The sequence below is a fragment of the Asparagus officinalis genome, chromosome 1 (genome assembly GCF_001876935.1).
Source record: "Asparagus officinalis chromosome 1, Aspof.V1, whole genome shotgun sequence".
Lineage (NCBI taxonomy): Eukaryota > Viridiplantae > Streptophyta > Magnoliopsida > Asparagales > Asparagaceae > Asparagus > Asparagus officinalis.
Genome location: NC_033794.1, coordinates 5,562,471 through 5,587,887, shown reverse-complemented (window position 1 = coordinate 5,587,887; position 25,417 = coordinate 5,562,471). Strand labels below are relative to the sequence as shown.

Below are 25,417 nucleotides of genomic sequence, written 5' to 3'. Positions count from 1 at the left end.
TGGATGTCTACTATTTCAGTTGTTATAGAAATATATGAACGGGTTCGGGTTCGGGTGTATTACTCAATTGATCCCTGAATCTAGATCCGAACCCGATATCCGTAGGGTTTTAATGTTTTATCCCGCTCATTTCTCTTCACCTAGCAAGAGAGCTAATCCAATTACTTTTATGCATGAAATGAGATTATTGTTTGAAATTAGGATAAAATTATATAATTACCCAAGATGATTATTAAATTAAATACGTAATAAACATGCTATACAAAATATTTAATTCATAAATATTAACAACATACATAATGGATGATTAGATCATCATGTAATAATTGTTCTCCTTAACTAGTGAAAATTTTCTTGTGACACTATATCTCATTTTCAGTTTATTTTTGTAAATCAAATAAATGAAGTCACCGAAAATGTGACATCAACACATAAATGAATTAAAAATGTTTCTATATGAATTTTCTGTTTTTTTACTTCCAATAATAAATTTTTAGAAAGCAAACTTTCAATTTCTGCCCTGGGATGAAGTAGATGCATCTTCATACTCTCAAGAAAGAGAAGCTTTTTCACACGACAAAGAGCCTTAGGTAGTAAGTACCATCAATAAATTGCTTTTAGGTCCTGATTTGAGAAAGTTTATAGTCTAGAGATAGATTACATTTCAACGCACGTGTCTCTCACGAGGATTTCAACGCATGTGTCTTTCACAAGGCACAATATGTGATCTACAAGACTGTTGTGTAGCAAAGTTTGATCATAAAATCATAATGATCGAATGTTAGCAACTGGATCTGAAGCAGAAGATAAATCTGCACATTCTCAGAAAAAGGATACGCATCTTTAATAGAATGCAAACCCTATGATTGATGGACCAAATCCATGTTCAAATCAAATAACACTAGTCAAAAGTACTTTCAGGTGCTGCCTGAACAATTCAAAATTTCATTTACGTCTAAATGATACAAAGTTGAACGTACGTGCAACTAAGTTGCATATACTTCTAGAATAATACATAAAAACCTTGTTCTCGAATGAACTATATATTTTAATAAATAAGGGCGATAATCACTCTTTATGCTATCTCCTCAAGAAGCCCATGGCCTGGTAGACATTACCGAGAGTAGCATCTGCTATCTCAGCAGCTTTTGTGGCGGCTCCATCCGATAAAATTTTATCGACATAAGCTGGATCGGAAGTAATCTCTCCATAGCGAGTCTAGAAAAGAAAAATGAGAAAAGGAGGTCAAGCTCTTCTTATTTGGTTAATGGAAACTACATCATCAACTCAAGTGCAACTTTAAAGACAGATACAATTGCTAAACTGTGTTTTTTGGGAAATATAATTGCAAAATTAATCCACTTTTGCAAAATAACTTGTAATCAATTTACTTATAAGTCGTTCTTGCAAAATAAACTTTTTTTAAACCTCTTTTACAGCTACAGTAGTAAAAGGGGTGACAACTACAGTAAATAGACAACTACTGTCCTTTGCAAAATGCAATTATTAATGGTTTAAAATTTTACATGCCAAATGTCTCCTATAAAACTATTGAGTTATGAATGATTTGTGGATTAAACATGGAACGATTAAAATGTGATTGAAGCAAAATAAGACATATATATATAACCACCTGTATTGGGTACAGATGATCGATTACAGCATCTGTGAGGTTTAGTTTGAATGTTCCCCAGTTCATGTCTTGGCATTCTAGTGAAACTTCCTGCAACAAAAGAAATGTTTAGAAGCATCAATCTACAGAGATCTGCAGGTTTTATTCTCCCTCTCTTGGAAATGGCAAAATTTTCAGAAAGCATGTAATTAAGAATTATTAGTACAAGAGGAAATATTGAATCAAATAGAAAAGAAAAACAAAGGAATCCTATATAAAACTGATCTCCAGAAAACAAGCGTACCTCTTTAGTTTTTCCAGTAACAAGTTGGTATATAGCAAGAAGGTTGTTGCATTCAGGAAAACAAGCGTACCTCTTTAGTTTTTCCAGTAACAAGTTGGTATATAGCAAGAAGGTTGTTGCATTCAGGCCTTTCTGGATTGTCAAATTCCAACTCCAGTAACAAGTTGGTATATAGCAAGAAGGTTGTTGCATTCAGGCCTTTCTGGATTGTCAAATTCCAACCTGTAGATTGAAAAGTTTGAAAAACATAAAATTAAGATTTTAGATGTCAAAACAATGACATGGAACTCAAGAAATGTCAAGAATGCAAACAAATAACTTATGTGAAAACAATTCACAGGACCAAAAAAAGTTAAGAATGGAAACTAGAGAAATGGCAGGAAGCTTTAAGAAGAAGTATACTATCAACAGGAGTAATGCTCCTTAATGTATATGCTAATATAAGTTTTTGTGGCATATCAAGATGGTTACAGCACTATGTCATGCACCCAATGTTGTTTATATACGACATGGTAGCCAAGATGCCTGTGATCCCAGGAGACACTTTTTGGTCACTTTGAAAAAAGAGCAAGTAAAACTTGGAAGTAACATGATGACCAATTAATTAACAACGTAATGCTCCATAGCTTATTTCAAGCATAAGAACTTTTAGTTAAGTGATAACAGTAATGCCATGATCATCAGCAAGGAAAGATATGCTTAGAACATTGAAAGAAATGAGTGGTTAAAGAAAGTAAATGGTACAATTAGAAACTCCTTCCTGACACATCATTAGCAGGTTTCATTTAATATTATCATACGTGCAGAATTGCACCCTCTTTTGATGTCCAGACGTGTTTGTATTAAAATGAATGACACATCAAATCCTTGAAAAAGCAAAAGCGACTGATACTTCTTCATTGAATAAATAATTCTACTTCATAAATAAGCAGAATCACTGTTAAAGTACTCCGACAACTAACTGCGTCCTAACATACAATAACGGCAGGAAAGTAGAGGCCTTTAGTTAACAAAATCAGCCTTCAATCCCTATAAACCCGCATAAACTAAGGTCCGTGACAGAGAACATTTGATACAACCAAAATCAGCTTATGCAAGTTTTCCATTCTGCAACTACATGTGATGCAATACACGCAAGAACCAGAATTCTATTATACAAACCCAGGAAAGGAATCGGTCTTGCAGCGCTTAATCTTGTTTGCAATCACCTGAAAGAATAACAGTTCCGTAGAATAAAACTATAAGAAATAACAGTTCACTAATTATCAACACATAGAAGAAAAAGTCCTCGTAGCTCACGTCTTTTGGGTCAAGGAGATTGATGCGGGATTGATCTGAAGGAGCAGATTTTGACATCTACCAAGAACCACCGATGTATGTCAGTAGGCGAAAGGTGCAATGAATACCATTGAAACTTAAATGCATTAAGAAAAAGGAAAATCCCCTATCTAGATACAAGTAGCAGAAGAAGAAATATCTACAATGTAAACTAATATCATATAATTTCAAGAAGATAGACAGAAGCACCAGACTACAGTTCATAAGATGTCATCTAGTCAACGTGGTTATAGCAGGAGCACATGTTACTCAAAAGATATAACAAGAGCACGTGTTTGCAAAGGAAATAGTAAGAACCATGTTCTCTCTTTTCTCACATGTAAAGGGTAAAAGAAAGGCAAATCCCTAATACCTTTGAAAGGCCATCTGTAAGAGACATCACTCGAGCCCCTGCAGGTGGAACAAGAGCCTCAGGAACCTACATGTTAAAATTGAGCATGATGAGGTCAATAAAAGTTTTGATTCAAAACTTGCAACTTTATCCAAGTTGAGGGGGAACACGTGCACCTTGAAAAGTGTACCACCTCTCCTGAAAATAGAATGATGACTATTAGAATCATGGGACAAGACGGAGACTAATTGTTAACTTATCATATTTTAATTTTCAGAATGTAATAGGAAAGGCATCCAACCCGCCCATTTTCTTCCATTTCCTTCCCCCAAACAAGTAGTTTACTCGCTCAGCCAGTTCACGAGTCAGTTCCAGATGTTGTCTCTGATCCTCACCCACTGGCACTAGATCGGACTGCATATGCATACAAAAGATTAATCATAAGGAGGTTCCATGTAGATTTTTACTGAGAAATATGCATACAAAAGATTAATCATAAGGAGGTTCCATGTAGATTTTTACTGAGAAAACATAATATCTTATCCATACTAAACCAAGAGAAGAACTTTGCAGGTTCCATGTAGATTTTTACTGAGAAAACATAATATCTTATCCATACTAAACCAAGAGAAGAACTTTGAAGAGTTCAACAATATTTGAGTATGGAGCTCAATTCAATATGAACATAAAAGCTCAATTACCTGATATAAAAGAATATCAGAAGCCATTAGAACAGGATAGGTCAGAAGTGCAACTCCAACATTTTCGTCACCCTATAACAAAATTAACATAACAGACAATATTAAATTCCTTATTCAACAGATGAACAAGGAAGTTAAGAAGAAAAAATAATAATGGTGATGAGGATATCATACGCCAGTGACACACCGTCTTGCGTGATTTTTCTTTAAACTGGATCATTTTGTTCAGCCAACCAAGTGGTGTGACAGAACTAAGTAGCCACATCAACTCTACATGGGCACGAACATGAGACTGCACAAACACAGAAGCCTGCAAATGATGACAGAAATTAGTCTCATACCTTACAGCAAATGATTGACATTAGCAACTAAAAGGCAAAATGTGGCACGAAAAGAGAAACTTGTGGGCTCGTACCTTGGCTATGTCGACACCACAAGCCATATAAATTGCTGCAGTGCTCCTGGTTGCTTTAGACAGTTCCACAGCATCATATTGTAGAGTAATCTATATACAAAGGGGAAAAATGGGAGATGTCAAATATGATTGACAAGATTAAACAAGAAATATCATACAATCCAAAATTGTTAATAATAAGCAAGGAAAAGAGGTTGAAACCTTAAAAGTGCCCTACCGCATGTAAATCTACAATGAAGAAGAGTGTTTCATAAGTATCCTGCAAAGAAATAGCAATTCAAGGTCATCAAGTTAGTCAGAAGGAAACATTGTACTATAATAAATTAAATAACAAAATTAACACACAGGCATGCAGACACGAAATAGATAGAAAGCTAGTAAAGGTACCGATACAAATCACATGCACGCACACACGCAAGCACACATGCACACACACACACGCATACAAGCTCGACAGAGTATTGAATAATTTTACATAACAATCTACTGAGCATGACACCTCTGATTTTCAAATTGATGAAGCTGTCATGTCATATATGTTTATTTTGCCTCTAGTTAATCATTAATCAAATATGACATAAACATAGGAAGCAAACGAACCTGAAGTGAGATCCAATTCTTGATGGCGCCAAGATAGTTTCCAAGGTGTACGGATCCAGTAGGTTGTACTCCAGAAACAACTCTTTTCCTGTAAATTAAATTTTGAGTGAGGAGTCATCTTATATTAGGAATAAGAAACTAAAAATAGAAACCGGGAACAGACCAAGTATCTTAAAACTATGTCAACATGTAAACAACGTATAAAATACCACTCTAAGCAAGTATAATATGATATTAAACTGAGAGCATTTTCTTTTGAAATAAGCTTTAAACTTTGCAATAAACTTTAAACTCTGTATAATGTCATTAGAACAATAGCACACATGTCCGTAATTGGAGGGAGGGAGGGAGGAAAATTTATTTGTGTAGGAACTTTTATTAATATATGACAAATGTGACATGAAACTTGAAAAATATCTTCAATCAATTTATTATTTTATAAAATTCAAAATTCGTGCTTAGGTACCGACTACCACTATAGCTACAGTAGAATAGTTACAAATTCTACCTCTTGTTTGGTAGGGTAAATTGTATATTTATCTTAATAATATTTATTGAATATAATATCTTTAAACATGTTTAATATAGTAATGTGTGCATGCCTTATCATACTTTGAAGTGATAATCATAACATTCAAAATTCTACTTGAAGTAAATTTTAAGTATATTTTTAGACAATTGGCTCAGCAGACTCTTACAAGCACTGAAATTATATCTTCCTTAAAATCCCAAGCAGGAGACAAAGCTAATTCCAAGCAAAACCCAAAAGCTACATTGCAAATTTGTGATCACATCATTCCATCAATTGAACAAAACTCTAAAAAAAAGTAAATCAAGTAACTCACTTTCTTTGGCTAGCTACACTCTCTGATGCCTCCATAGCCAGTGCCGAAACACTACAGAGACATTGGAACCCACCGCGCTCGCCGATACTCCGCAATCTCCAAGCTTGTTTCTGACCTTGGCCGCTGCAATTAACAAAAAAGAAGGTGAGAGTATAAGTTTGCAAATGATCGCTATCAATAGAAAGAGGAGGAAGGATTCAAATCTAGGCTCTTTGCTCGAGATTCGGATCCTCACAATTTTCTCCATAGACTCGTACGATGAAAAAGAAGAAAAAAATTGCATCTTTCGTTAAAAACATCAGATAATTCCAAGTAAAATCCAAAACGGACTTATGTTAAGCAACATTTCGAACAATTCACTCCCATCGATCGAACAAAACCCTAAAGAAAGCCACATCGCCAAAGAACAAATGGTAAATCCAGTGGAACTCACTTCTAGGGCTAAACAATTAGAAACCGTATCTTTCATTGAAATCATCACCAGATAATTCCAGGTAAAAACCAACAACATGGCGACATTTCAATCACCTGACTTTCATCAACCGTACAAAACCCTAAAAACAAACCATCCCCCCCCCCCAAAGAACTCACTTTCTAGGGTTAGCTAAACTCTGCAATCGCCTGGCTTCCAACCTGGACCGCTGCCATTAACAAGAGCGAGGGGGTAAAGTTGCAATTGCGTAAAGAACAGCGAAAACGAGAAAGAAGAAAAGGAATCGAATCTGACATCATCGGGGTGAAGAGGCGAGAGGAGCCACTGGAGAGAGTGAGAAGGGCGCGAGCCATTGGAGAGAGCTCTCTCTCTCTGGCGTTGGATGAGGCGACGGGCGAGGTTGTTGGTCGTGGATTTATACGCATTATAGGGCTTGTGGTTGTTAACCCGAAACCCGACGGATCTTTACACGCGGCTGATGGGTTGTTGTTGTTGTTGTTGATCCGAAACCCGGTGGGTCTTTGCGGACTCTCCACGCGATTAGGGCTGAGCATGGTTCGGTCCAAACTGAAAAAACCGACCGAAGCGATCCGATCGACCAGAAAAAATTGATTTTATGAGTAGGGCGGTTCGGGTCGGTTAAAAACTTTTCAACCCGAACCGACCGAATATAGTGTAATACTACCCATTCTGATCTCAAACCCTACCCGACCCGTCCCCAAAGAGTCAAAGACTCAAACTCTAAACTCATTTTCTGGATTATTATGGGTGAAAAACAATATTATTATATCAGTGTTTAATGCTCCTACTTTGTTGATATTTTTTTTCTTTAACATAGTTTGTTGTTTGATAAGTTTGATAAAGTTAGAACCGAACAAACCGAACCGAACCGTACCGAACCGACTTGCAATAGTTCGGTTCGGTTTTGAATTATAGACGGTTCGGTTCGGTTGTTCAAATTTTGGTAAAAACCGAACCGAACCGACTGTTGCACACCCCTACACGCGAGACCTGGATCCGCGTGGTTTGTATGCGGTCGATGGGTTGTGGACTTTGTTTTTGACCCGAAACTGGGTGGATCTTAACGGACTCTTCACGTAACCCAAACCCGCTTGTTTTATACGCAGTTGATAGGTTGTTCGCTTGTTCTTGTTGTTGTGGGAGGAATCAATTTGAAACCAACTTACAAGAGTTGGCCAACAGCAAATTTCAGTGGTTCAGGGATTAATGTCTTTAGAAAAATTTATAAGAATTGAGAGAAATAGCAATTTCAATTCTTATAAATTTTATTGGCTTCTCTTGTATCGGCTTGCACTGTTTGCACTTAAATACTGCAAAGTTCACACCAGTTTAACTTTGATAACCTAAACTTTGTTTGCACCAAAAGTACCGAGAGTTTAAGAAGAATTTGGTATCCCTGCTACTATTATTCCTATAAAAAGGATAAAGCTAAGCATAATTGTCTCTTCAATTTTTAACCACTCAAAATGGGGAGGCGCTACAGTCACACCCCCAACCACACGAGAGGCGCTACAGTCACACCCTCAACCACACTCCCAGTGCACTGGGACCCACATGAGAATTTTTTTAAAATTCTCATGTGAGTTTTTTTTTAATTCTCATGTGGGCTCCAGTGCACTATAGTGAGAGATGAGTGTGGTTGGGGTGTGATTGGGAGTGTGCCTCTAGCATTTTCCCTCAAAACGCAAAGATTAATCACTCAATTTTATTGACAAATATAATAGAATCAGTATCCTTAATGACAACATTCATGCCAACCTAAATAAAAATACAAGTGAGAAAAGTTAAAATCCTGAAAAATATTGATCCGAGCACCACACATCACAAGCATGAAAAGATCGACATACAACTGCGGATGACCGGCTGAATTTGTGCTTAGAACTCGTGAGAGAAAAGCTGCGCGCTCTCGATGCCTTCGGGTGATTACAGGGAGATGTGCTAATTCTAAATAAACTGCTTGATAAGTAAAGAAACCAAGTAACCCATGGTCATATTGTCACAGCCAACAGCGCAACACTAATCCCCAGATTTTATAAGGAGCAACATATCAACAAAAATCTTAGCAAAATCATAATAGAAGCTGAGCGCAAGCAAATACAGACAGGGCTAATCACAGGTTAGCCGCAGCAGTCATACTAATCATGGATTAGGGAAATTTTTGACCATTTCACCCTCAGGGCTATATATTTGTCAGAGAACAATTTACTTTCTCTGACTATTAAATAGTCAAAAAATTTCATTCACGGAGCACATTCATAACAATAGAACTACAGGCACTCCATACGCCGTAAACCCATAAAAATATTACCCTTGACCAAAGGGCTCTCATCAACAAACTCATAATAAAAAGACTGAAATCAAAACTTCGCCTTGATCAACAAGTCACGAGTTGTTCCAAATTATACTATTAACGACTCTAAACATTTGATAAGACATTCTCATCTACCGAACCAAACTAAAACAAATAGAAGGATCTCATCTACTGAACCAAAACAAAACCAGATAAAAGAGAAGACGCAGCACAGCAGCAAGCAAAGAGTACTTCACTTCTTCTTTCCACCCTTGGCAGCATCGCCAGCTTTTGTCTGAGTATTTTACAAAAGAGCAAGGTCAGTCAAAAGAAAAGGAAGTGTAAACTTATTTTAATTTCGGGCAAATAGATTAAGAACGTCCATCCACCTTCTTAACTCCGCGGATTTTCTTTGCTCTGTTCTTCCTTTCTTTCATCTGCTTCCTTGATTTCTCAACCTTGGTAGCGAGTCCATTCTGAAAAAATATGAACATGTACCAATTACAAACTATCTTGTTTCAAACATAAAGAGATTGTATTGATGCTTTAAAAAGTTTAAAGCATCGAAGTGCAACATTCTGTGATTGGTTCCTAAGGTTACTCTATAGCGTCTACATCAAACAAATCTAGGAGCTCCTCCAGAAAGAATAATCAAGGTGTATTACCAATTTTCAACAATTTCTATATGTCCTGGTATCCAGCAACCAAATTGAGATGTAAAAGATACTGCAAAAAAAATCTTGAAAACATCAATTCCTCCTATCCTTTTCTTCTTGGATAATTACTTCATATATTTTCTTCATTTGCAAACTCTTTAACAAAACAAATTTGGGCCATATTTCATTGCTTTTTACCCTTTCGTATCCACAATGTGAACATAATAATTTTGATAATTAGATTTACTTAAGCCTTTGCATAGGGTTAAACAGTGTCCCTCTTGAATCTTAATATTGAGGAGGCATTTATTATAAACCAATATGAAAGCAAACTAGGAAACATCTAAAACAGCTATCCAGGTAAATATATCACAGTAGCCTACAAAGCAACTATACTGGACCACAACCACGAGCAAATAGTTTATTTTGCAAGTAGAAGGTCATAGCTATGATTTTGCACATCAGGTAGAAGGGAGTAAAATATTATCTCAAAAGTGCCAAAAGCTGAAAAATAAAGCATCTATGCTTCCCGAACAGATATATTTATAAAACACTTCAAACAATGCTCTTTTTTTCTAGGTTGTGCCTCATAAATTTCCTTTCAGGAAAACACCAGCTCAACAAATAGCTGTAAACTTTTACACTTGGGAGAATAACACGGCCAAATATTCTGCACCTATGTAAGCACTTGAGTGGTTGGGCTTTTAAGAAAAGCTGATACTGAACAAAATTCCCAATCGTATAATGAGCCCGATGGTAAATACAATGAGATATGTAGGCAAAGCAACATCATTATACCACTTACCCATATTGACCACAAGCAAAGCACAAGGAGCACAGATGTAGTAAGAACAAAACGAAAAATACAAAGGTAAATAATAACATATCAAAGCAGAGGGGAAAAAATTGAAGACTGAGATATACCCTAATGAGACGATACTTGGGCTCAAACTTCTTCGCACTCTCAACTGAGTCATAAATTAGACCAAAGCCAGTAGACTTCCCTCCTCCAAATGCAGTTCTGAACTTGAACACAAAGATTGAGTTTGGGTCCTTCACGCTATATGACTCCGCTAGCTTCTCCTTCAACTCAGCCTACAATCAAATCAACACACAGACCGAAAATAAAAAATTACATTAAATCCATTTGATTCAGATCGAAATGCTAAATCTCGTCATATTCGACCGTTATTTTTCCTTAATTATATATCAGGCCCCCATATATTCATACTTGTAATTAGCATTCACAAATCTACATGACACCCTTTAAGAATTCATATTTCTAAATTTTTTATTAACTTTATGTTACGCCCCAAATCTTCGCATTTCTAAATAATACCCTTAAAATCAAATTAACATAACAAATCATATCTATTTAATCCAGATCAAAGTGATAAAAGGACCAAGCAATTTTCTGCCCACAAGTCCAAAGTTTAATCCTGACTTATTTTTAAACACACCCAATCCAAAATGTTTCTTTTACCCAACATACCCACACTAAACAGTTTTTAAACCTAACTACAGCTAGCGATGCACAAAATACAGCAACTTAGACGCAAATATAAGCTAATTATAACAGTAGCCGGGTTTAAAATAACTCAGGATGACTGTTTTGGGTTTATAAACAAAACAAAATAAAAAGACCTAACCTTGGAGACATTGGCACGCCCAGGATGCAGCACGTCGATGACCTGAAACAACAGAACGGAGATCCTAAAAACTAGGGTTTTGGAGGAGGAAGCTCGAAGAGTGTTAGGGTTTTTGAGAGAGATCTTACGAATTGCTTTCGAGAGAGGAGGCGATTCGTCATGAACTTCCTCGTTCTGATCTGTACTACGGTCTTCTCCGCCACCATGATTAGTACTTCTCGATCCCAGCGAGCGAGGAGAAGCAAAGAGGAGAGCGAGAGAGGCGATGACGAAAACCCAAACCCTAGATTTCGATTTTGTTGCTGGGTATAAATAGTGTTGGGCTATGAGGGGGAAAGCCCAGTGGGCTGAATCCACGACCGGGAACTCGCAATTTGGCCGGTAATAACGGGTCGACCCGGACGGATCCGAACCCACAAGATTCAACAATAATGCCATCCCAACTTCCCGTTTGGGCTGCGTCTGTTCATTGTTCGTATTTAGCGATGTTTGCACAAATATATTTACTTTTAACTAAAATCAATATCATAAATCATAAAGTAGTAAATATATTTCTAGGAACTGCCTTCCATTTGATTACAAGATAGCAATTAGAGGCCAATACATAAAAGGTACAACAGATGATATATATATATATAGTAATGGTATGTTTGGGAGTTCACTGAAGAAAAGCAAGGGAAAAAATTCCCCTTCCTTTCCTTCCCCTTCATTACCCTCTAATTTGGGGTGTAACATTTTGGCACAAATTTCCCCTTCATTCCCGTCCTTTATCCTCTAAATGCAACTCTCAAACAAGATTAAAATTACATTTCTCTTCCCCCCTACTCTTCATCCAAACAGGCCATAAGCCAACCGGTTCGGTACTTCAGAAAAGAAAAAATAGAGTTCAGATGGCACAATCTAATTAACTTCGGTAATAATAGCCTTACTAAATCAAACTTCATATCCATTTTATATATCTAATTGTTAACCAATTTCTTCTCTGCCTTCACATCACATCGTGTTCATCATTTTCGTTCGGAAGTAATCGATACTCCGCGAAGCATTTCTCCTTACAACTTCCGCATACCCCGCATGTCGGTCGGTGGCAAAGGCACGAACTTTTGAGGACAAAGGCCCGGGTTCGAGGCTTGCCTCTCATGTCCCTTAAGTGTCTTACTAACCTAGTGACTAGGCCGGATATGGAAGATCCAGTTTACCCATGGTTCATTGGTAAGGGTGGGAGATTCAAACTCGAACATTGGCTCGAGGATCCTCCTGCCTCACCAAGTTTCTCACATATCCAAAATAAATAAATAAAACTCTGTATAAATAACTTTTAAATTTATTTTAAAATAAATAAACATTTGGATAAATTTATATATGCCCCATCTTAGATGATCATATATAAATTTCAATTGTGTTTTGCTTTAATTTTCTATGGGTAAATTTGTATTAACAAAATTATGCATCCGATTTATATTTCACGATGGTCTCTTTAACCTCTCCTTATCTCATATTTGGCTCGCTGGTCCCACTTGAGTATTTTTCTTTGCAGTATATGCCGAGAACACCATGGATTTGAAAAATATTAACTGCGTACAAACCCCTCGTACCATTAGCCCAAGTGATCCGTGTAGTTCTAGAATTTCTACGCAATTAACACATTCGAATACCAATTTAAATCTAAAATGCTAATGCCAGTTCTATTTGTTCTCACCTAATAATCAAAATCAAAACCTACAGCATCTTATTAGTTGCGTCCAGAATAATAAGAAATAAACCAATTGCCATCTGATATAATGAGAAACTTGATACAAAAGCATGGCGACCTTCCCACATTCAAACATATATTTAATAATGATAATAATAATACCAAAAAGGAGGGGAACCAGGAAGGATAACCATGCTCAAAAGTTCAATCACATCATATTCATGTTTAACATCCGATGAGGATCGAACTCGATATGATCTCCAACAACTTGGCCGGCACAAGCTGGATTGAACCCGTAACCATCATAAAACTTGTCATCAGACGCCATCGGGGAAACCCAAGAGTTCGGAGGATCAAGACCCGAGGGCTCCTGGTTCATGCCCGGGAAAGATGCAGCACTTGGATTCTGAGGGGAGTTTCCAGAAACCCTCCGGCTGTTGGAGCTCCCCGGGGTGATCAAGGACATGGACTGCTGTTGTTGGCTCTTTGCTGGAGGTGATTTCGGTCGCAGACCCTCAATCTCAGGGGTCGTCAGTACAAGATGAGGAGCTTCAGGTGGTGGATTTCGACCACCTCCCCCCTGCCAAACTTTTCCATCTTTATCTGAAAAGTTCCGGATATAGGCCTGCACAGGTTTAGTAAAGATTCAAAACAGTAGCAATCATCAAATTTAGCCAGTAGGGTTAAATTTGAAAGGAGAAAATTGATGTTTAATGAAGTGGCTTATCCTGAAAAGGAAAGCTACTCCGATTCCCAAGAGTTTTCTTTCTTTTCTTTTCTTTTTCTGTTTTCTCTTTTACTTTCTTTTGGGTACAAATGTTGGATTTCAGAATTGGAGAATGAGAATGTATGCACCGCCAAAGCTTCTCGTGATGTCATGCATTTCAAGACACATGCTGAACAAGTGTAACACTCATCATGCGTATTTTTAAGAATTTGCAGCCCATATGTCTTATGTCAACGTTGATTGGTCTCCATGTCGGTTGCAACATGGATGTGAATCATGTTGGCTCAGACGCAAATCTTACCCCTACTATCAATTTTAATATGTTCCCAATGTTGCTCATGTTTTTTGGGCATCGCTTAGTTTCAGTGGTCTCTGTTGCTAAGTTACTATTGTGACTTTGACCTTGCTATATTTTCAGGTTTATCAAAATTGACATCCAATTCAAAGGTCAACAATTGTGACAAGTATTTAGAAATGCTTTTTGAATTCTAAAGAGTCCTGGACACCTTCTACCACGATCATTATGGAACAGTATCTCCAAACCTGTCATTGATCCGTTGTTTAGCAGATCATGGCACGCACGTGATCAGGTCTCACCAGAGGATAGCTCCAAATAGCTATAGCAATGTTATAGGAATTATGAAATAATGGCAGCATAATTGTAAGCAGATTTCTTTCTTTCTTTCTTTCTTTTTTTTTTTTTGATGTGTTGCGCCCTCAACTTGGGACATTTTGCAAAAATCTAAGCAAGTTCCATCAGAAGCCATTAGAAACAATCCGCTAACAGTAGTGTCACTGGGTTATTGTATCCCATGGATAATGTTGGAAAGAGATTATCGAAAACAGAATGGAGAGAAGTCTTCTTCTTCTCCTTACTAGCTGCTGCCTTGACACTGTATTTTCAAGAATTGATGATGTTACAAACAAGATTGAGATACCAAGTAGGATTGACACGTACTCAGATGCTGTATTCAGATCATGTGTTCATTAATGATGATGAAGAGGATGCCAATATGGAGGCAGCCACTTATGCCAATTGTAAAGGTATTTGTAGCTTCCTCAACCATAAAACTAGTCCTCACTACAGCTCGTTAACAGCAGAAGTTTTCTTCCGTCATCTCTAAGTTCTACTTTGCTTCATAACTTTAGGCTGCATCAATAAGGAATTCGCTCCTACCAGTTAGACCTATTGTAAGTATGGCAATCCCCCTTTCTTGTCCATAGTTCGCTATGTTAAGGGTCAGTTGATATACGCATGTAGACAAGGGTCATGACTCCTGAACCATGCACACTTTCTATAAAGTGACCTTTTCTTAGATAATCAACATACAACAAAGTGTTTTACTCTTTAAATGCGGGAGTGCAATTACGACATCCTGAAAGAACAACTTCTTTCTCCTATTTACCTTGTAGTGTTGGAACAATAATTCACAAGTAGATTTTCCTCATAAAAGACGTGTTTCATAGTTGATGCAGATAGCTGGCCTACAAATTTATTACTTTCACCAGAATCAAAATATACCACTCTGCATAGTTTAAAGAACCTTTTCCGGACATTTGGTGAAACACCAACTAAAATATTTCATTTCATATGTTTTGAAGGATAACAGATCTGCAGCAGATGTTACTATAAATTATGATTTTTGTAAACTAGATAATGCTTGCCCACTTATGAGAAAAAAGTTATCTGAAGCTGTACTTTAAAGTGACAAGACTTTGATAGATTGATTACAAAATTATGATAACCCTTCTAGCATATGGCAAGAAGAATTCCAAACATTTGCAGGGCGGAAGATCAATAAAACAATTTTTTTTAAGTTGATGTAGCTTTAGGTCAATATATATGATTTATAACATAGATGGATTCCAGAACAAAACCGCATAGTAATGGAAATTTAGAGTCAAAGTAAAACTTTTAGTAATGTGGTGTGTTCTTAAAGTTTTATATGTACTTAGCCAAGTTCGATATCTCCGCCCTTGCCAAGTTTGATTTCTCCACCTTTGTTGAACGAGGATACTAGTTTTCATATTTCATTAAAGTAGTCTGACTTATATGGCTAATTTCTGTCATATTAGGCAATTCGCCATTTGGCTTCCTTTGCGAATTTAAACCTTGAATAACCCAAATTTATCATTTCTATGAATCATTAACGACTTCTTCAATTAATATTAGCTTTTGGAAGTTGTTAAATTGTTAAAATTTAATAATTAAGGATTGAAAGGTGAAGGATTAAGCTTTACTGACAAAAAGAGAGAAAACTATGGCACGCCTACTACTATTACTGGTACAGTGTGAATGTGATACTGACTCAGGGACCTCTTCTTGGCTTTCAACCAAGCTGAAAGTTACTGAGATACAATGGTCACTGTGGTCCATTACAAAAATAAATGAAACAAAGAGTCTACCTTGCTGTTAATCATTAAATAATATGTGTAATAGACTATAGACATAAGATAGCATGTCGCGATCCTTTCTTTACCTCTGTGTTCACATTTGTACATATCCACCCCAACAAATTCTACTTATCCTCCCAAAAAGAGTAGCTTATTTTGTTAACTAATAATTAAAATGTGAACTAAATTGATTGTTTTATACCACGAAGAAATTCCCTTACCTCAGCATTGAAATTTGAGGAAGATAATCCTTTCCCAACAGTTAGCCAACCTGAGCGTATGTTATGGTCCTCCCCAAACAGTTCAAGCCTCCTCCTTCCAAGGGCAAAATGCTCGATTATCCGATACATATCATCGGGCTTCTTTGTTGAACCTGTAATTCGGAATGATAATGTGATACTACTACAACGGATAGGCCATATAGGAAAAAAATGCTTAAGGCAATAAAAGATTTCTAACTAGAGGCATGGAGATCAAAGTTTGAATGCTGTTGGCTAGGGTAAAACATCCTTGGAAGCATATGTACCTTAAACCCTCAGGTTAACAAAAGATGCTTTATAATTTTTAATTCAGATTATTGCACAACTGAAGTGCATGTTTGCTACATAGTGGACTGAATCTTTGCCATATCTTCAAATCATCAATCCGGGACTCTTTTCTTTTATTTAATTCAGAATTTTTTTTTTTAGATTACTAAACCAGTAAAAGTGATGCCATTACCAAACCATGCACATCAAAAGACAAAACTAGCAAGCAAAGTAGGGGGTTAACAGAAACTATCAGTAGGTTGAATTTACAAATAGTAACCCAGAGGGACTGAACTGCATATGTGATAAACTATAGTTCAGTTCAAATCATCAAATGATAAGAATAATGTTCAAAAGATCCACCCATGGTTGATGAAACAATGATGGAAATTTCACTACAGACTTCAACATGTAAGCATATACCAGAAATATGGGTATTACAGTTATAAAATATAAAATAAAAACAAAGTACTAACCATCAGTAGGTTCTTCGGCTATGATTATGTCTGTGTCTATATTGGCATGTATGATGTGTCCATCCGTACTGCGACGAACAGTTCCCTTTATGCCCATCAAGCAATGCTCCTAATCAAAATGGCATTTCAAGAATTGGTATTTAAGTACAGTGCGATTTTAAAAAAATAAACTGGAAGCACAAAGAAGAGCGTACAATAAGCTGGAGCAGATTAATAGAGGTAGTGCACATAAGCATAATACCTTTGAATGTTGAAACAATGTGTGTGAATCATGACGTAAGCCTGGTGTTGCATTTTTCTTATTGGTTTTCACCCAACATATATCCTCACATCTTCGGAAACCCCACTGTATGACAAGCAAAGTTCATATGTAAAAAATAAATATATAAAGTAAGAGTTATCTTCCAATAGTAGAAATATAACAATTGAAATAATTATGGTTCGGCCTACACTTTACAGAACCATGCCCTATGAGATGACTGTCATAATTGCCGGAGTGCAATATCTCTACGGCGATGCATCATAAAACTATAACTAGCTTTAATGAATCATATAAACAGACGAGGTGAAAATATAATGTTGCCATGCAAAAGGAAAAATACTGTTTTCATTTGCTTGATTAGCTTGAAAGCTAATACTGGAGAAATTAAATAAGAATTTTTTTATTTTAGTACAATTTATTTTGGGAACAAAGGTTGTACAGCTTGGAATCAAGCCCGGGAATCCCCACAACCCAACTCCATCCTTTACCACCAAGGCCGGCCTTACTGGGCAACAGGAATCATATATGCTAGCTTGAGAAACCAATTGGGAACAGATTACATATCAACACCTGAAAATGTTCATGTTCTTACTTTATACTATTTTGAGTGCTTTGTGGACATAAACCCTAATCCAACCTGAATCATTTTCCAACAAGCATCTTGAAAGTACTTTTCTAAGGAGTTCCAATTTCCATGAAGACAGCCAATAAGTAAGAAAGCTACACAACAACAGCAACTGAGAAGAAAAAACCAGGAAACCCACCTTCTTCAAACATTGTCGACCCTGTTCCAATCCCACACCATCACCGACCCAAAGGAAGATAAATGACGGAGTGTCAGCAATTGCCTGAGAACATGAAATTTGAGCATTGTGAAGTTTGAAATCCAAGTTAGACCATTGATATAAGATAATATCTTGTAGAAGAAAGGATAACAGGAGAAAAGGATGATGGACAAGAAAGATGATGCAAAAACAGAAACAAACCTCAATCTTAAGATTCTGTATCTCTTCAAACGTCCAGTATTCTAGATGATCAGTAACACCAGGAGCTCGGTGAACATATTCCTCCCAAGGAGGATCCACGAGAATTACATCAAACTTGGTGCCGAAGAAGTCAGGAGATAGAACATGGTCCTTTAAGTCACACTTATAGTACATGGGTGGAGAAGCTGCTTTAGCAACAATCTCATCTTTCCTCTGAATAAGTTCCCTCAGCTTTGGATAGTCCTCCACAACACTGGTGAGCTCCAGCTCCCTAATGAAGTTTTGAGGTCTCATACCTGTGTCCACAAAATTCTGCGAGTAGTCATTTTGTTCTCCTCTTGAAGGAGCTTTACCAGATGGCCCACTGCTCCTCGTCTGACCCCAACCAGTGGGAGGTTTGTCATTAGCTGTATCACGACCAATTGGCCCAACCGGATTGAACAGAGGACCTGGTAGGTTAGGGGGAGCTCCTCTTCCAGGCCCTTGTTGATTGAAGAACAAGGGATGGTTAGGACCATTCCCAACGTTGGGCCCAAATCTTGGACCGCCAGGCCCAGTAGGAGGCATTGGGGGCAGATTGGGAGGAACAGCGAGCATGCTCATGTCAACACCTCTAGGACCTGGCCAAACAAGAGGTCCAGTAAACGACGGGATGAACACATTGGGAGGAATTGATGGCCCTGGGGAATGGGCCAAATTGGGCCCACCGGGTTGCATTGGTCCAGGCGGTAAGTTGAGATGACTAAATGGTGGAGGCATCATTGGTAGCGGAAGTCCAGCTCGCTGAGAGTCTCTACTAGGTGGTCTCCCTCTTCCTCTTGAGGGTCTGCCTCCCTTTTGCCCTTGTTGATGAACCCTGCCGAAAGAACCTGATCCGTGGTTATTAGCTGGAGGATGCACACCCCCACTCATACTCTGTCCTGACCCCTTCTGACCCCTTCCTCTTCCAGCTGGCGAATCAAGAGGAGCCCTCCCAGATCCATGATCCATAGTTAAACTGTCATCCTGGGAATATCCCCATTCTTCTTCAGGCAGTGTGGAGACTGACTTCTCTCTGCCAAAATCAAAGTTTAGGTTCGGCTTGATCTCTATGGAGTCAGAATTATCATGTTTAGTTCCAGAGTTTGATGATGCCTTCAAGCCTTCAGTACGAACTCTATTATCTTTTCTATAAGCAGACCGACCATAAAGCTTATCAGCTACCATCCTATCTTTGTCATGCCATTCCTTGGCATGATCGAACTCATAGTTATCTCCATCTCCAGCATCTTTCCGGGAGTGACTTCTCCTCCAATGCTCTTTTGAACCTTCCCAGCTGTCTTTTCCTTTTGGTGGTCTATCATCTCTGTAGTTCTCCTTGTCCCTTTCTTTACCTTTGCTACCAATATTTCTCTCAGTATCAGACTCTGAAAGGCCCCTTTCATGAACATCCGACTCTCTGTGGTACCTCCCACTTCTTTCTGGTGATCTGGACCTCTTGGCATGCGTGATTTCCCTCCCGCCCCTGCTATCTATCTCATCCCGTCGATGCTTCTCAGTTTTCTCCCCATGGGCCTTGGAACTGTACCGATGGGCAGTGGGCTCTAAATCCTCTGATCTCCCTCTGGCCTTTCTTTGTTTATCATCTCTAGCTTCCTCTAGTGTGGTACCTGTCCTCAGGTCTTCAGCTTGGGCATCTGAGCGGCCACGACTCCTCTCATCATTGCCTCTTTTATCTTCCCTCCGACCACTTTTCTCTCTGCTTGAATCCACAGCCCTACTTCTCTCTTCAGCAGATTCATTTCTAGGATCAATTGCTCTTTCTCTATTATTCCCGTGCTTATAATGATCAGAAGCTTTTCTATCGCCATAGTTAATTTCCTCGGCTCTCCTGCCAGTTCCTACCTCATCCACCCTTCTCCTTGCTGGATTCCTTTCCTGTTCATGCCATCCATAATCCTTCTCTCTACCACTCTCCTTGCCATCAGGATACTTTGTTTCAAGATCGCGTCCCTTCTCAACATCCCTCTCATGAGAACTCTCCACTTTACTTCCTGATTTTCCCTGAGATTTTCCCTGAGATGTTTCTTGACCAACGGAAGGCTTTATGATCGATTTCCTCAAAGAGTTCAACTCAGGCTCTTCATCTCTATTCCTCCGACTGCTATCTAAGTCTCTCTCACGATAACCTTCGCTTGCTCTCCTCTCACCTTTCTCATCAAGGCTCCTCCTTGGAATCTTGGACCACGACTCCCTCCTTGAATCATAGTCATCTTCATCTCCGCTGCCAACACGGCTTGAGCTACCTGACTTCTTTCTGATTCCTCCCCGATCCCCAGAGCTCTTTCTTCTTCCACTATCTTGTTCTTCAACTTCTTCTTGACTACTATTGTGTTTATGGGACTTACTCGAACGGTGCTTCCTCTTATCTGAACCATCCCAACCTTCATCATCTTCAATCCTACTACTTTCTCTAGCCTCTGTTCCATCCTCAACATCCCTCTTATTACTCCGACTCCAACTAGATTCAGAAACCTCCATTGTACAAAATAACACGAATACTGATAGACTTCTAAAAATATAAAAACAAGGAGTTTTTGATGCACCTTCAGATTAAAATCGACCTGAAACCATCAAATGGGGGGGGGGGGGGGGGGGGGGGACCAGATATATTAAAATGCAGAGAAAAAAATTTCACCAAAACATCTCATAACAACAGCAATAAAGGCTCGATGAAAACCCTACCGGAAACAAGCAAGCTATAGAACCAAATGTCTCAAAATAGATTAATTCTACAATTGTTAGACGAAACCTAACTAGAACTAGGAATAAAACAGATCTAGACCTAGTTTTACAAAAGCATAGATAATATCATATTTTCAGAGAGATCTAATATAAACCACTAAAACCAACAAAGCAGGGAAAAGATCACCTGCTTAAAAGCAGAAAGAAGCAATTTTTTTGGGATAAAAAACAAACTGAGGAGTCAATCGGTAACAAGAACCCTCAATATCAAAACAGTAAGCAAATAAGTGATAATTTATAAATTTTTAAATCATGAATCAACATTGAGAAGTATTGTTATAGAGTGCAAACAGGGTATAGGAAAGAATATGGGAAGAAAAAACACGAGAGGTGTTCGTATAGGCTTACCAGATCTCAATTACGGTAAAAATTAGGGTTAGAGTTTTCGCTCTATCGTGCCCTAGAAGAAAACTGAAAAGGCCTCTGAAGACGATGATGTGCGCGATACCAACCCAGTATCCATTTTGTTACTCTTTTTCCTATAGCGAATTAGAAAATAGGTTACTTTCATATAAACCGTTCAAGTTTCAAGATTTCCATTGCACACTTATAGCGGCTTCTTTTTCCTTCTGTTCATCTTTTTCCTTAGGGGGTTATTTTTTGAGGATTGTTGATTCAGACTTGGATTTTGTCTTGGATATCAATTTAGGGTGTTATTCATTTCGGACTAGGGTTTGGATTAAAATTTAAGGTGTTATTGGTTTAGCTTTATGATTTGGAATTTGGAATTTGGATTCGAATTTAAGGTGTACGAGAATTTGGATATGAATTTAATGTGCTATTGGTTTAGGACTAGGATTTGGATTTTAATATCCCGTAAAGTTGCACTTGAGATATTAATCACATCGACATATATAATTGTGAAATATCTATTAGAAATAAATTCTTAATCTAATTTTAAGTTAGATTATACCCATAAGTTGCTAAAACAAGTTTTCTAGAAAAATGAATTCATGTAGATGTGAAATTTATAATCAGAGGTTTTTTTTTCAAAAATATTATTACATTATACCAACTTCTTATGTTATATGATATAATAAATATTACCATTTATACATATACAACTTAATAACTTTTAGATATACAGTCAAATAATTTTACTAGTGACATACCATAATAATCATTAACTAATTATGCATAATGTTGAAAAAAATTAAAATAAAATAATACCTAACAAAGGGATCAGACCCTTAACCTTTGATTAAAGAGGAAAGTGCCTCAACCACGTGCTCACAAATATTCTTGAATATTTACCAAATGACTTTATGTTACCCGAATTGAATTTAAATGCTCTTCTACCCATTCAACACGAATATGATTGAGCAAACCGAATTCGAATGTATAGATCTTCGATCAGATTCGGTTTGCTTCCACCCCTACACATTATAGGTCTATGGGGACAATTCGAGGAGTGCAGTCCAAAACCATTCCCTTTTCTTCTTGGTGCCAAGATAGTGCAACGGTTAAAACCGTCACAGGCTGAGGCAAAGGCATCTATTTATACTAAAGCGTCAGGCTTGATTTGGGCTTGCAATGAAATTTTATAATGGGCTATATTGGTGGATTTATTAGCAGGTTTAATACGGTAAACATGGGCTTTTTATATCTATATGGCATTCAATTTATCAAGTATTCATGATAAAGTCAATAAATATACATTATGAGCATTTAAAGGAAGAAAATACTAATAAGTAAAAAAATTTGAAATACTTTTTAAATTAATGTTAAAAATGATTTGGTACATGATTTTAACATCGGTGTTTATTAAACCAATAAGAATGCAGTCTAACTTGCAAAGTAATTAATATAGAAAATAAAAATCATTAGACTATCTGAACCAATCGGTATCAAAACCAATACTAATCTAATCAAACAAAGTTAACCTCCCCTTTTCTAAAGACATCTTACTTATTGTTTTTGTGGTTTATAAGATGTTTTTTCTATCAAGAATGGATGTTTTATATTCAGATGCAGTTTAATATTGAAATAGGATTACTAATAGATTATTATTTCTTTAAATGTATGTTTCAAAGACTCCCTAAATAATTGTAAGCATAACACAAATAATTATAATTACATAGTTTTCTCGTAGGATGCTGCGATAACTATTTCCAACTACAAAGTACACTGCAATTCCAAATATGAATTAATTATGGCAATGAATTAAATTTGTGAATTAATTGTGACAAAGTTCACCACAATTACAATTATTTGGGAAGTCAACTTACATAGGTCCGAAATTAAAATTCTATTAAAAAATTTGATAATAGTTACAAAGATTTAAATAATAATTCTGAAACAAAATGAACAGAAAACATGTTTTAAGTATAAAATAAAAAAATAGATGAAGCAAGAGTAAGTTTGAAGATTTACATAATTCAGAAGATCAATCCCATTAGATAAATGAATAAAAGATATGTCAAACAAGAGAAAGAAATAAAAAAATACAAAGATTTGAATAGCAATCCAGAAACTAGAATGAATAAAAGATCTGTCAAAAAAGAGAGAGAAAATAGAAGAAGCAAGATTGACTGTGAAGATTTACCAAATTCAGAAGATCAATCCTATTAGGTGAATGAATAAAAGATATGTCAAAAAAGAGAAAGAAATAATAAATATTGAAGAAACAAAATTGAGTTTGAAGATTTACCCAATTTAGAAGATCAATCCCATTAGAAAAATGAATTAAAGATTTGTCAAAAAAAATAAATGAAGTAAAATAACTGAAGAATCAAGATTGAATTTGAAGATTTATCTAATAGTTCTCTCTTGTGAAAAAACTTGAGAAGATATTTCATTTTTTTCTCCAGAATCAGGCGGTTATTTTATATGGGATAAGGAAAACGGTTGTTTTAGGGGATAAGAGGATTGTTTTATTTGGGTGGTTTCTAAAAAGAAAAACAAAATTATGTTGAGGTGGAAAAACTTGATTAGAGACCCATTGGTCCACATATGATCTATTGTTCATTGGAATAGTTATTAGGCTTCTGTTTAAGATAAGAATATAGTAGATGAACTACTGAATCGAATATGATCAAATATCTAGACGAATAATAAGAAAACAATTTATTAATTATTTGGTTCATTTCCACTCCTAATAATGTTGTAGTGACTGCAACTTATTCTATTACTTCTATATCTTAATCTATTAAATACATTCTTCTATTTTCATAAAGTTACAAGAACTTTAGACAATGGGATTGTATGGCCAGGGAGTTTTAAGTGTACAATCAAATATGAAAGCAATTACCTATCGCTTGTCTTATTAAGTTTCTCATCTTGATGCACATTACATATTTCCAACATTTATACAAGTTTTACACTACGTTTTACAAAAAAAAAAATTGTCGAGTAACAACATATTTTCTTTCGTTCTTGAGATTTCATGCTATACATAATTATTTCTATAAAATTATAATCTACTACATATTTTAACTTGCAGGCTAATAGAGAATTCTTAATTTAATTTGTTCTCAAATAGAAGGATAAGTTGCTTTTCCACAGGTTTTAATTTCTTAAAATATATGTGCTAATAAAAATGTATAATAGAATAAAGCTCAGACATATTTATAAGTCTTTTTATATAAAAATCATATTTTAATATCAAAAGCTTCCTTTCAACTCTCCAGGCTAGTCAACCTAAATCTGGTGCTCAAGTGAAGAGGAGGCCTGGTAGGCCTAGAGGCAGCTCTAGCAAGTCCTTTAGTACAATTGTTCAAAGTGAAAAAAAAGATGCACTCGCCCTTAAAATCCAGGATGAATCCTATTGGGTGTTGGAATATTAGGGGTCTAAATGATCCCTCTAAACAAAAGGAGGTCAGGAACTTTATTAGTAAGAATAATTTGGCCATGTTTGCTCTGTTTGAAACTAAGTTGGATGCAAGAAAATCTCAAAATGTTATCAATAATATTGTTCATAGATGGAACTGTCTCCATAGCTTTGCTTAAGATGCGCACTGGCAGGATCTTTGTGGCGTGGGATAATACTCAAATTCATCTCCAATGTTTATTGATTACAAACCAGCTAATTCATAGCTTAGTTGATTGTCAGCAGGGATATTAGGTGTATTTTGTCACTTTCGTTATGCATTTAATTCACAGGGTTTGAGAACTCAGATGTGGAGGGATCTCAGAAGATTAGCATCACAAATTCAGTCTTTGTAAGTTCTCATGGGTGGGTTTAATTGCTTTGCACACGTGGATGAGAGGTTGAGAGGTAGATAAATTACTAGAAGCAACCTTACTGAACTTCAATCTTTCTTTATGGATTCTAGTGTTTTTGATCTTCACCACATTGGGCATATACTTGGTCAGATAAAGCTCATGATGGTCCAAGAATCTCTGAGAAACTCTACAGAGTGTTGATAAATCAT

General features: G+C 36.7%; 3 protein-coding genes across 5 annotated transcripts in view; all 3 read right to left on the bottom strand.

Annotated features, from left to right (window-relative positions):
• LOC109846999 (tryptophan--tRNA ligase, chloroplastic/mitochondrial) lies at positions 871-6,980 on the bottom strand. Of its 3 annotated transcripts, XM_020416245.1 has the most exons (16): positions 6,874-6,960; positions 6,738-6,787; positions 6,147-6,269; positions 5,302-5,389; positions 4,919-4,960; positions 4,702-4,791; positions 4,474-4,596; positions 4,287-4,358; positions 3,887-3,999; positions 3,762-3,783; positions 3,607-3,672; positions 3,216-3,272; positions 3,077-3,124; positions 1,987-2,067; positions 1,634-1,723; positions 871-1,218 (listed from the first exon to the last, which is right to left on the bottom strand). In XM_020416245.1, the coding sequence occupies exons 3-16, from the start codon at positions 6,179-6,181 to the stop codon at positions 1,081-1,083; spliced, it is 1,065 nt and encodes a 354-aa protein (XP_020271834.1). In that variant the 5' UTR covers positions 6,182-6,269; positions 6,738-6,787; positions 6,874-6,960; the 3' UTR covers positions 871-1,080. The 3 variants fall into 3 exon arrangements, with proteins under 3 accessions (XP_020271834.1, XP_020271830.1, XP_020271840.1); XM_020416241.1 differs by lacking the exon at positions 6,738-6,787 and having other exon boundaries at positions 6,874-6,980; XM_020416251.1 differs by lacking the exons at positions 871-1,218; positions 1,634-1,723; positions 6,738-6,787 and having other exon boundaries at positions 1,995-2,138; positions 3,078-3,124; positions 6,874-6,980.
• LOC109846994 (40S ribosomal protein S24-1-like) lies at positions 8,817-11,499 on the bottom strand. The gene is made up of 5 exons (XM_020416236.1): positions 11,324-11,499; positions 11,196-11,237; positions 10,471-10,641; positions 9,280-9,366; positions 8,817-9,185 (listed from the first exon to the last, which is right to left on the bottom strand). The coding sequence occupies exons 1-5, from the start codon at positions 11,399-11,401 to the stop codon at positions 9,144-9,146; spliced, it is 420 nt and encodes a 139-aa protein (XP_020271825.1). The 5' UTR covers positions 11,402-11,499; the 3' UTR covers positions 8,817-9,143.
• LOC109846976 (methyltransferase-like protein 1) overlaps positions 12,944-25,417 on the bottom strand; it is a 23,166-nt gene continuing 10,692 nt past the window's right edge. The window contains exons 2-7 of the mRNA XM_020416220.1: positions 18,261-20,863; positions 18,039-18,122; positions 17,254-17,358; positions 17,013-17,121; positions 16,231-16,382; positions 12,944-13,513 (exon numbers count right to left, since the gene is read on the bottom strand). Of these exons, the coding sequence (XP_020271809.1) occupies positions 13,097-13,513; positions 16,231-16,382; positions 17,013-17,121; positions 17,254-17,358; positions 18,039-18,122; positions 18,261-20,780 (3,387 nt within the window). The 5' untranslated portion in view covers positions 20,781-20,863 and the 3' untranslated portion in view covers positions 12,944-13,096. The remainder of the gene's footprint in view (positions 13,514-16,230; positions 16,383-17,012; positions 17,122-17,253; positions 17,359-18,038; positions 18,123-18,260; positions 20,864-25,417) is intronic.